At 44.2% G+C, this 12,500-nt stretch overlaps 1 protein-coding gene and 2 long non-coding RNA genes across 3 annotated transcripts in view; all 3 read right to left on the bottom strand.

Moving 5' to 3' along the window:
- The window catches only part of LOC138372016 (uncharacterized), a 54,869-nt gene extending 54,587 nt beyond the window's left edge, over positions 1–282 (bottom strand). The window contains exon 1 of the long non-coding RNA XR_011230626.1: positions 216–282. This is a non-coding gene — a long non-coding RNA (uncharacterized lncRNA). The remainder of the gene's footprint in view (positions 1–215) is intronic.
- Positions 283–681: 399 nt separating this feature from the next.
- On the bottom strand, positions 682–2,895 carry LOC138371937 (uncharacterized). Its single transcript, XR_011230578.1, has 4 exons — positions 2,844–2,895; positions 1,853–2,026; positions 1,579–1,641; positions 682–854 (listed from the first exon to the last, which is right to left on the bottom strand). It is a non-coding gene; the product is annotated as an uncharacterized lncRNA (long non-coding RNA).
- Positions 2,896–3,199: 304 nt separating this feature from the next.
- Positions 3,200–10,405, bottom strand: LOC138372119 (uncharacterized). Its single transcript, XM_069337431.1, has 6 exons — positions 10,293–10,405; positions 6,957–7,115; positions 6,088–6,201; positions 5,323–5,464; positions 5,058–5,166; positions 3,200–3,340 (listed from the first exon to the last, which is right to left on the bottom strand). Exons 1-6 carry the CDS (start codon positions 10,378–10,380, stop codon positions 3,200–3,202), a joined length of 753 nt encoding a protein of 250 aa, XP_069193532.1. The 5' UTR covers positions 10,381–10,405.
- Positions 10,406–12,500: the final 2,095 nt, after the last annotated feature.

Below are 12,500 nucleotides of genomic sequence, written 5' to 3'. Positions count from 1 at the left end.
TATAATATTACACATAATCCAAACAGTTAAATATTTAAGTACAAGTTTACCAGTAAGAATGAATAATTAAATCACATTCATTACATACTCGACTTTTCAAGCAAGTGCAAAGACGAACCTACAATATAAAACATCCATAAAGAAGTAACCACATAATGAAATACATTCCTAGTAGCTATGTTATTAACACTTAAGATAAGTTGCACTATACTGACGGTTGGGTGTCGTTACGACCTCCTTAGGCAGGTTCTCACACTGACCCTTCTACCTGTCACACTCTGTTGACACAAGAGACCTGATCAGTTCACATCTGTTGTCAGGTGTCTACCTCAGTAATAATTAACGAAAAAAGCACTTGGATTATATATATATGTTCCGGTGAACTAAAGGCAATACAATTATTATCATTATTATTATTATCAGTGCTAGTAGTAGTATAATTATTATCATTCATCAATGTATTTTAATCAAGTTTTGTCGATCGCATCATCAGCTTCTATTCATTAATCTCTGTTTCTGTGTTTATCTTTCTGTTTCTATATTCCCCTTGTATGTTTTACTTTTAATTCTCTTTTCCCTGGCGGAAGTCTTATCCACAAGTCTTGCTGAGCTCCCCGGAGGCACTCTGGTCATCCCCCTGATGGGATTTTTTGCCCACCAGTCCCTTGCTGACCTCCATGGAGGGACTCTAACTATTCCCTGGTGGTAGTCTTACCCACAAGCACCTGGCTGAGCTCCCCAGAGGCACCCTGGCCATTGGATTTTGCCCCACCAACAGTCTGCTGGCACAGTGCCAACATTCTCTTCCATGAAACATTGTCGTGCTGGCATTGTTTGAACGTTGCTTGAGACTCCTGTAGATAAAATAGAAAAAATCCTGTTATTCTTTGACAACTTATTAAAGAAGCAATTTCCAACATAATAAAGACAGTGGACCTTCCACAGCAATCCTGTAATATTTGTTTGTGGAGTTTTAATAGTATTACTGATTTTTTGTTTAATCTAAGCTTAATTAAGGATACAGAAGAATATATATAATGATAAGGGATTAAATAAATATTCAACAAAAGGTATTCAAACTAGAAAAAATAAAATATTTTATTATACCGGTAGTTCTAATTAAATATTCTTTTAACATAGTTCCCAATAAAATTTTGTATATAATAAAAGGTGTTGGTTAATTTCTCATTTGCAGTGCTTTATTGGAACACTGAGAGAAGAAAACTAATTTCTATTATCTTTCTTTAGTGCAAATAAATGCTTGATGCTGCTCAAAATTAATTAGTTTCAATATCTGCACATGATTAGAAATTCCAAAATGTATAATTATCGACAGTATATAGTTTATAAAGAATAAATTTAAGGATTAAAGCATATCTATTTATCCTATTGATTTATGACAGGATATTAATCCTAGTTATCATTACTATGGCTCACCATTGTTGGGAGACAAGAAGCCAAATAGGGTTATCGAGGCCCCCCCCAACCCATATTCCCCATACGACAAGGACTGACGGGTCAACAGGATTCAACCCACGACAGTTTAGTTGTCACTCAGCAGACAACATTCTAACTGACCTTGTTGATGGATCTCCTGCGTCTCCCGGCGGCTGTACAGGCGGGGTTGGTCTGGTCCGGTGTCTGCAGGCATAATATTGCGGTTAGTTTAGCTCTACCCCCGTAGTGTCTATCAGATGTTGAACACAACACCCCCATTATGTGTCAGTGTGAGGTTCGACCCTCAGGAGCGCTCTATGGTGTAAAATGGCACTTTTGCAGGACAGTTTTCCGCCACTCACTGCTCCTAAAATTACACTAAGCCGTGATTTGCTCACATTACACTGTGTATTACCTTCCAGGACTCGGCGAACACAGCAGGGGCGTTGAGCGTAGGGTTGTACGGCACGTTGTTCCTAGTAGTGAAGTCGTTGCCAGTGTTCTTGTCCGGAATACCACACAAGCCGCGAAGCTAAGAATGTAGATTAGGGTTGGCCCACACGTCGAAGCGAATCTTGCAGTGCTGGAGCTGAAAAGGCAGTAGGGAAAGGAGGTGGTGAAAGGGTAGCAGGAAAGGCCCCACAGGGTCCCTAGGTAATAATCTACACCCATTTGTTAAATATAGATGTGACCCTTATCGAGATAGAGGTTCGGGTGCATCTACCAATCATGGAGACATGGCGAGAGTTGTGGAGACTGGTATAACGATCTGGCAGTCTAAAGCTATCTTTTGCAAGCACCTTCATATTACAACTTTGCAGCAATTTAAAGAAATATTATACCACTCAAGTCAAGATTGAAACCAGAAGACGCGACCAGGCCATAAGCATTACATGAGAATGAGGAGGAGCCATAAGAAGACGACACCGCGAACACTGTTTATGTAGGCCAGACGTAAATCTGTGTATTTATGAATTTATGTTTGTAGGTTAGATTAGCATTTTAAAAGCACCCTTCTGGGTTTGATTGTTCTATAAATCACTGAACTATATGTTTAACAGATCTCTAACCCTGTACATTGAGGATAGGAGAAAATCCATATATATGCTGGCTAGCATTGTAATTGTGGCCACGACTGTGGTAAAAAATAATCACAAAGAAACTATACATGTACGATAAGAAGCAAGATTATTGTATAAAAATGTATTATTTTAATTTAGATTTAACTAAAAATAATGCAGCCTAAGTGGATTTACCGCAAGACCTTCAGAGATCAGCGCCATGAGGCACTCTCCCTGTCGTTAAACTTACCATAAAACCTCCATACACCAGCATCTTTAGGCACTCTGCCTAGCCTCAGGCTCACGTTACGATTCTGAGAGAATTGCAAATGGCGCCAGAGATACCACAAGACCTTGAGAGCCCAGAATCCTGAGACATTCTCCCTGGCGCCAGACTTACCAAAAGACCTTGAGAGCCCCCTGAGGCATTCTCCCTGGCGCCAGACTTACCAAAAGACTTTGAGAGCCGCCTGAGACATTCTTCCTGGCGCCAGACTTACCACAAGACCTTGAGAGCCCAGAATCCTGAGACATTCTTCCTGGCGCCAGACTTACCAAATGACCTTGAGAGCCCCCTGAGACATTCTTCCTGGCGCCATACTTACCAAAAGACCTTGAGAGCCCCCTGAGACATTCTTCCTGGCGCCAGACTTACCAAAAGACCTTGAGAGCCCCCTGAGACTTTCTTCCTGGCGCCAGACTTACCACAAGACCTTGAGAGCCTGAATCCTGAGACATTCTCCCTGGCGCCAGACAAGGACTTTGTGCGTGACTCCTCCGGCGGTCACCCTGTGGGCATAGGGACCCGCTGGCACCTCAATCTCTTCACCGTCTGCACGAATCTGCAGAACACAAAAATGTTTCACAAATATACATAAATTAATAACGGAGGGAGAACAGGAATAAATATCAGAGAATTAAATAAAATTGTGCCAAATAGTAAATACAAAAAATGAGGTACATTCAGAAACAATTTAGACTGAACTATATTAAAATAATCCAGGCCTAATAATTGTATCTATTTGTAATCACAATACCTCAATAAATGACTAGGAAGGCATACATCTAGGAAATCAACAACAGCAGAACAAAATGTGGTTAAGCACTCTACGGACAATCAACCCGCATTTCATACATTATGTGAGTTGTTTGTGGTCGTATTAGTAGCCAATTATACTAAAGTAGGGCATGAGGGTCAACTCACACCCACGCTACGACACTATACAATCACAACTCACCATGGAAAGCTATTATTTTGATTTAGACATAAATGTTTCTCCGGGATTTTTCGAACAAAATCGTTAATATATTATAGTAAACCATCAAAAAATCGAAGACCATCTCTGTACTTAACACTTTTTATAAATATGTTTGTAAGGAATGATGCTACTTATCTCCAAAGTTCTTCCAATTAATATTTTTGTATGTATAATAGCAAGATTTATCTTTTTATTACGTAAGAATAACCGCAATAATGTAAAATCCTGGTAATTAATAAGGATTTATGAGCAAAAATCAATTCTCACAAGTTTCTATGGGGAAAAAATGGAAATTGATGTAAGACGCATTGGGCTTGGAAACCCCCTTAAACTTCAGCTGATGTTGACCTTCTTCGAAGAATTAATATTGATATGTTTGTTTTATTTGAAGTGATATGTAATGACCGTGTGGAGAAGACTCTTGATTGGTCCAGAGATCTCTTGGAAATACCAAAACAATTTCATATGCACATGTGATAATTTGTTTATCTGTACATTCTCTCTATTTATGAACATAATAATTATATATAATAAGAGAACATAATTCTTTTTATATTATGTTCGGAAATTAGAGCAAAGTAGTTGAAACTGTCTCTTACAAAATACTACCTGTACAGCTAGAGGTGCATTGTTAGGGAGGTTATCATCAATACTATACCAACAGCAAAATAGAATGGACATTAATTATATAGGAAGCGAACAGAGAAAGATGTCAAAGTTAATTCCGGGCAACAAAAGCCTCTAGTTCAAGGAAGAATAAACTAAATAATTTTACATTCTACAGATAAGCGAAGATTGAAGACGTACATGACAGAAATATGTAAATGAAGGAAAGAGTATAACAAGGGAGATATTAAAAGGGGGCTAAATATATCAACACAAAATAGGACAGAAAAAAAATCGATAAAAACTGGATACGTTTAGAAAAGATCTCGGTAAATACTGGCCTTGAGATAGGGTTGTAAAATTATTGAACACATTGTTAGATGGCAAAGAACTTGATGTCACTGCATTATTATTAGCGTAGGTTAGACAAATATAAGTGTTAATGGATGCTAATAGTAGATGCCTCGCATGGGCTTATTGGCCTTCAGTACGTTCCTGTATTCTTATTTTCTAGTACCTACAAAACACCTTTAATTGTTATTAATTTATCTATCCACAATCCTGCTTGTATGTTTGCTTACACACGTGTAAAACCACTAGTATAAAAACATACATATCACTGCGTATCCGGCCATGAGTCTGGCCCTTCTTTCTTCATAATCAGATGTCTCGTGCTCTGGAAAAGTCAACTCACCTTGAAAATGCCTGGAGAAGCGAGTCCCCATTCTCCTATCTCAATCTGAAGCTCCGGGTTGTCTTTGAAGGTGGTCTTTTGGACGCAAGAGGGCATGTTGTAGCAGCGCCTGGCGAAGGTCACTCTTTGAGTAAATCGTTCTCAACACTTCAATGCGTTCATATATTTTTCACCCACTCTGCATTTTGTTTTAGTGTAGCTATGTATAAGGAAATATATAATACTGAACTATGCCTCGAGAGGACTGCTTCGCAAAGAAACTCACCGGAACTGTGCGAAGATGCCGTAATCGGGATTGAGGCTGTTCCCTTTCTGGGAGATGGCGTATTTGCAGTCTCCGTGGTAGTCGAACCTGTGACGGTCGTAGCTCCAGAAGTGGGGGTCGTCGAAGACCTCACACTGCGGACCTGCGGTGGGAAATTCACTCTGAACTTCAAGTAAATACTTTCCCCTGCCACTATATTGTTCTCACTCCCTATTGCTGCATTAAGAAGGAAACACATATGCTAGAAAGTAAGCTTCCTGCTTTCTTGTTATTCAAAATTCTTCTCTATCTTCGTTCCTTCACTCATAGCTCATCTCCACTTGCTATTCTGATCTTTGACATGAACTATTTTGACCTGGCTCCTCTTACTCATAACCGCTCTTCAGCTGACTCAAAACACATCTACACCTACCTCCCGTTACTCTCAATCCATTTCGGAACTAACCAACCCATTTTCCCTTGCCTCTTGGTGCATACGCTCACTCTCCACCTACCTCTTGGTGCATGTAATAACTCTCCACTTGCCTCCAAGGATTCACAAACCCCCAACACATGTTTAAAGGTGCTCTAACACTCTTTCTACCTATTGTGGCTCAACACTATTATCCACCTGCCTCTCAGTGCTCACAACCCTAGAAAACTTGAATCATGATATGCTCACCCTTCACCAAATGTATTACAATAGGCACGGTACTACAACACAAAACTAACCACAGAGTACTCAACCCACCATCCAGTACTCGCAACACGACATTCAGTACTCACAATGTGTCTCAATCTCTCCCGTGGGCTTCCAGTTGCCGCCCTCACAAGTCATCTTGGCGCAGCCAGCAGGATATACTAGGCCCGGCTGGTAGATGTTCCCTCGGAACTCACAACCTGCGGAAGATCACAACCACTCAGAGTCTGGGTAAGATCACAACCACTCAGAGCCTGGGTAAGATCACAACCACTCTTATCCGGAGAAGGATCGCAGAGAGAGAGAGAGAGAGAGAGAGAGAGAGAGAGAGAGAGAGAGAGAGAGAGAGAGAGAGAGAGAGAGAGAGATTGAGAGAGATTGAGAGAGATTGAGAGAGATTGAGAGAGATTGAGAGAGATTGAGAGAGATTGAGAGAGATTGAGAGAGATTGAGAGAGATTGAGAGAGGAGAGAGAGAGAGAGAGAGAGAGAGAGAGAGAGAGAGAGAGAGAGAGAGAGAGAGAGAGAGAGAGAGAGAGAGAGAGAGAGAGAGAGAGAGAGAGAGAGAGAGAGAGAGAGAGAGAGAGAGAGAGAGAGAGAGAGAGAGAGAGAGAGAGAGAGAGAGAGAGAGAGAGAGAGAGAGAGAGAGAGAGAGAGAGAGAGAGAGAGAGAGAGAGAGAGAGAGAGAGAGAGAGAGAGAGAGAGAGAGAGAGAGAGAGAGAGAGAGAGAGAGAGAGAGAGAGAGAGAGAGAGAGAGAGAGAGAGAGAGAGAGAGAGAGAGATGAGAGAGAGAGAGAGAGAGAGAGAGAGAGAGAGAGAGAGAGAGGAGAGAGAGAGAGAGAGATGAGAGAGAGAGAGAGAGAGAGAGAGAGAGAGAGAGAGAGAGAGAGAGAGATGAGAGAGAGAGAGAGAGAGAGAGAGAGAGCTAGCTTATTACACTTAATAAATCAACTTACAGCCAGAAGCCTTCTCATCGCCGACAAACTGGGGCACAGCAGAGCCTCTGTTGCAGACAATCCTCATACACTTGTCTGGAAGGTTGGCCAACACGGTGCCGTGAGGGACAAACTGGCCGCCGTGGATGCATGATGATAGCCCCAGACAATGATCTAAATCTGTGGAGTATAAATGTGTGTGGGCATTACACCAACCAATTATTAATTTGAGTATTTGTTGAATAATTATAAAAATAGCGTCTCTTTTATTAACTCCGTGTATTTAAAATAATAATTAATTCATTGTGTCGGGGGGACAGGAAGCCAGAGTGTATTCATACACGTCTGGCTTTTATCGAGGACAAACTATATTTATATTTTTTATTAGCACATTTGATAATCACATATGATTACATTACATGTGATTTAATCACATGTTGTTGTTGTTGTTGTTGAGTTAGGGGCGACGACGATCGTGGGATCGGATGCGCCCCGGCGTACCCGTGAAGGGTGAATCGCAAAGCCAGGAAAGGCGAAACGCTAAGCCAAAACGCGAAACGAGTGACGCCAAGCACTAGAAACTAATATGCCACACGGCAAAGCAATGCACAAAGGGAGAGGCAGAAGCACATAATAGAACAGGGCAAACAAACAGCCAGAAGGGCACACAGCATGTCATAGAGCAAATACACAGGAAATCAGAGCACATACTTGCCCGGGAACTTGGCCCGCGGGAACCGTACATTAAACGCCTCCCAGAACACCCATTGCAAAGGGTCCCGTCCATCCACCGGGGACGCCATAACATCCGGAACCGGGGCAACAAACACCTGCAAACTGGGGACCCAGATGGTAGTACTCAGGAGGCGAGAAGTCGCTACTCGCCCCCACAGAAGAGGAACTTGCCCACCATGAAAACACTCCGGTCCGTCAGACAGCTGTAGCTCAGCAATCTTCGACCAGTGACCCGGTGGCATCACAGACGCCGGAAACACGTTCCCTAGGGCCCCAACGCGCACCCGCACCACAGGGGTACCCGCGGCCCCGGGCACACCACCAGACGACAGCAGGGAACCCGGACGGCGCGCATCCTTCCGTAACGTCACCACCAGGCCACGCCCAGCACCAGAGTCCACACCATCCCTGGCAGCGGAAGCCACCACCCCCCACTGTGGAGAGTCTCCCGGCGGAGAAAGAACCGAAGGCACGTCCGAGACACAGGCACCAGCACCGGCAGGCACATGGACCTCCGCCACCACGAACCGCGGAGACATCGACGCATTCGTATCCACACTGTCAACATCCGAAGCCCCACAGTCACTGAAGTCACCAACGTCGGCCCAGGAAGAAGACGAACGCCGGGAACATTTGGGCACCGGCCGGATATCGTCAGAGCCGGTAAGTGACCCAGAAACACGGGTACCACGAGCCGAAGGAACCGACGCCAGAACGGCAGCAGCCTCTACCACAGGGGGTACCGGGCCACACACAGCAGGAGGCTCCGCAGCCACCCCAGCACCAAGCTCATCCGGGACCCGAGTCACGAACACAGGGCCAGGCGCAGCATCAGAAGACGAGGGAGAAGACAGCGACGTCACACAGGGGGCTCCAGGAAGGCCCACGGGAGCAGCTGGAACAGCGATAGGATCGGGCAGACCAACCGACGGTACCTCAAGAACCGGAGGAGGGACTGCAACAACCGGAGGAACGGCAGGCGCCGTCGGGGAAGCTGGAGCAGCAAACGGGACGCGCACCACCTCATCAACATCACCGGAGACTGCCTCCAGAGGGAGCGGCGGGAAATCCTCGTCGCGGAACAAGTTGACAAGAGCAGCAGGGGCCTCAGAGCACCCGGCAGCCTGATGCCCCAACAAGCCACACCGGAAACAGGTACGAGGCTGCCGGGCATAATACACCCGGACGTAGTATCCCATAAGCCGGACAGAAGAAGGTATATCCGACCGCAGGCGCATCCCCAATGTGCGAATGTTTGTACGCCTCCCAGCATACCGCCCCGAGGAGAGCGTGTTCACCCGCACGCTGACAACAGTACCAAACCCCCGAAGTAACGCCGGAGGAGGTCATCAGGGAATTCCAGGGGCGCACCATGGATACTGACATAAGTCAGGGCACCACTGCGGTCAAATCGCCACAGAGCCGGCATCGTCTGGCAACGGCAACGTACGCCCCCCGTACCGACGGAGGAAATCCCGGTACTCGTCCTCCCCCACGAACTTAATAACAACCCGATGGGCCGTAACTACCTCCACACCGTAAACAGCTTCCACCGGGACACGAAGCATGTCACACATCACCATCTCGATGATCGGATAACCAGCCTTACAAGTGAACTCCATGCCCACGGAGTTCACACGCTGAACAGGAGGAAGATGGCCCCCCATGTCAGAACTGCCACGTCAACGCAGCCAGGCAGGCAACAAAACTGGTAGGGCAGGGACGCCCACACCACCTGGTGACCAAAACAGCAAACAACTCCAACAGCCACGGAGGGTCGGTAAACGTCCTCACTCCACGGCCGCTAGCAGTCCATTTAATCACATGTGATTACATTACCAAATCACTAACACAAGTGTTTGAATGATTAAAGTAGGGGAAGTGTGGTTGGAAACTCTCTCCACGAGCTTACAGACTGTCATATGTAACAGCGCCCGCTGAGCGCTCTACCCGCCCTTGAATGCCTGCACGCCCTTGAACGTCTGCACGCCCTTGAACGTCGCACGCCCTACACGCCCTTAAACGTCTGCACGCCCTTGAACGCCTGCAAGCCCTCGAGCAGAAGAAAAAGAAGCTGTAACAAGTCCTACAGACCTGGCAAATTAACAGGCTGAAGTAACCAGGTCACCTGTCACTAATAGTTAACTTCACATTCTTCTCCCGTTGAGATGGAGAAGTTAGACACCTTAGTCTTTCACAATGCTCTGCAAACACTTCTTCCAGAGCACACGAACTGATCCCAGTCAAAGCTGCAAGTGTGCTTGGGTCTTTAAAAGGTTTTAAAAGTCTTTAAAAGACTCTGAATTACTTAATCTTCGCATTCCGTTACTGGTATGTTAAGATCAATATTAAAATGCATTTAAAACTTCAACTCTTCTTTAAATATAAAAAAAATTATTCTGATGCGTAAACATGGATTGAATAATATTTAGGTTATGACTTTTTGACCAGACCACACACTAGAAGGTGAAGGGACGACGACGTTTCGGTCCGTCCTGGACCATTCTCAAGTCGAAACGTCGTCGTCCCTTCTAGTGTGTGGTCTTGTCAACATTCTTCAGTCACGTTATTGTGACTCATTGCCTGCATAGGTTATGAATTTTTTAACATATGTAGCGGTACCTTGTGCCACGAGAGGCGCCGCTGCCATCACCACCAACGCCAGCACCAGGATGAACGGTGGTGGCGCCATCTTCTGGGCCTTGTACATTTCTGTCGATTATGAAATACCACTTAATAAAAAAATAATATTATTATGCAATATTATACCACTTAAGTCACTATTTATCATGCGATAAGGCCTCACAGAGCGTACTACACTGAGTATTCTTGGCACTTTTCCTGTTACTGAGAAGTATTCTTACGGCGTCTAAGAGGGAAGTTGATGGTGAAATCATGTTTGCTATTGTCCCAGCATGATACAATAATACATGTTCACTTTTGTCCCAGCATGATACAATTATACATGTTCACTATTGTCCCAGCAAGATACAATGATACATGTTCACTATTGTCCCAGCATGATACAAAGATACATGTTCACTATTGTCCCAGCATGATATAATGATTCGCAATATAAATATTGTTACCTACATGATACATAATATTATTAATCACAAACAAATTATTGGTGAAGAAAACGACAGATTGTTAAATATTAGGATGAATGCACTGTGTACATAACTAACAAATATTTAACCCCATCTCTCTCTCTCTCTCTCTCTCTCTCTCTCTAATTCGCTCTCTCTCTCTCTCTCTCTCTCTCTCTCTCTCTCTCTCTCTCTCTCTCTCTCTCTCTCTCTCTCTCTCTCTCTCTCTCTCTCTCTCTCTCTCTCTCTCTCTCTCTCTCTCTCTCTTTTGTGGGAGTTCATCCTGGGAAGGGTCAGTTGTTCGACATTTGGGGGAGGAGGGGGACCATGATATTCAGGCTGCCTGTTGCCGACAAAGCGAATGATTAAAGTCAAAATATATGACAACATTTATGTTTTGAACTCATAGGTTAATGATGATCAAACCACACAACAGAAAATGGAGAACTGTCGACGTGTCTCCATTTTCGTATGTGTGGTCTTCATCATAATCTTCAGCCACGTTATTTTGACTCATCATCTGCGTATAGGTTAATAAACCCATGGAATCGTGTACTCGCCGAACCTGTAACTGCAAGGACAGTATTAATGTTTAAAATTGGCTACAAAAAAAACTTTGACGAGCCCTCAGGTAAGTAAATTTTTAGATAAATTCAGACGTATCCAGTGAGATAAAAATGTATTTTTTAAGTAAATTACCCATAACCACGTCCTCTATCGATGCATATTTCAGAAAACCTACATTTTATCGGTAACATAATTTAATATTTAGAGCCCCCTATTCTGAATCAGACCTTAGCTGCACTGTTGTTCTTGTTGATGCTTTATGGGCAACGACGATCGTATGCACTCCGTCAACCCTACAGCTGTACTGACTGTGTCTGAATCTATTACGCCAGCGTTCACATAAGAACAATACCCGTTAACTCCTATATAGATGACACATTCATCGACCCGTGCTATCAACTAATCGGTCGCGTTTTATGTGTTATGGTAACAAAGGTGCCATAACGAACTATGAATAGTAACGGATCAACGCTTTCTGTGCATAGGCTAGGTGGGTTGCTTGGGTTCTTATGTTTCGGGTTGGATTACGAGGGGGATTTTGACCGGAGTGGCACATCAAGAGAGCGGGCCGAGTGAGTAACGCAGTCGGATCACAACCCATTGCATGCGAGTTCGATTCCCGGGCTGAGCAAAACGTTTGACCACGTTTCCTTACACCTAATGCCTCTGTTGCCTAACTAACCTGGAAGTTAGGTAACTGATGTGGGGATATTTCTTGGGGTAGACCTAAGAGGATCTCGATAAATGTAACAATCTTCCAAAATAATGGAAAAAATAAATAACATGCTAAATAATCCAGACGACAATTGGCAAGATAAATGACACTAAAGTTCCAGTTGGTGGAATTATTTCCAACAAATTTAGCATCTTCTCGATGACCTATGTCTTCAGAAACGCTCTACGTATGTCATGTACTTATCTTACCTAGACCGGGCTCTCAGCCACAGTTCAGAATGGAAGCAAGTCGATGAAGAACTCGGTAGGGTAAGGCAGGTCCTTGTCAACAACGGCTTCTCTAATGGCTTTGTTGAAGACATCATAAAAAGAAAGGTGAAACGCCATGCAACCTCTGAAGAGTCAACAAACACAACACTTGTACCCCTCTATTAGACTGTTTGACAGGAACTTCTCGACAGGTCATAAAACGGAGAAAAGGGTCCTGAAAGATAGTGTT

The sequence above is a fragment of the Procambarus clarkii genome, chromosome 37 (assembly GCF_040958095.1).
Source record: "Procambarus clarkii isolate CNS0578487 chromosome 37, FALCON_Pclarkii_2.0, whole genome shotgun sequence".
Classification (NCBI taxonomy): domain Eukaryota; kingdom Metazoa; phylum Arthropoda; class Malacostraca; order Decapoda; family Cambaridae; genus Procambarus; species Procambarus clarkii.
The sequence above is the reverse complement of the archived record's forward strand: the minus strand, read 5'-3'. Positions and strand labels throughout refer to the sequence as shown.

What these genes read in the sequence shown, in the direction of transcription:
- LOC138372119 (XM_069337431.1), bottom strand. Translation starts at nt 10,380, where the DNA reads ATGTACAAGGCCCAGAAGATGGCGCCACCACCGTTCATCCTGGTGCTG. An exon ending in CGATGAGAAGGCTTCTGGCT is followed by an intron (nt 6,202 to 6,956) that starts GTAAGTTGATTT and finishes GATCTTCCGCAG; the next exon opens with GTTGTGAGTTCCGAGGGAAC. An exon ending in GGCATCTTCGCACAGTTCCG is followed by an intron (nt 5,167 to 5,322) that starts GTGAGTTTCTTT and finishes GACCTTCGCCAG; the next exon opens with GCGCTGCTACAACATGCCCT.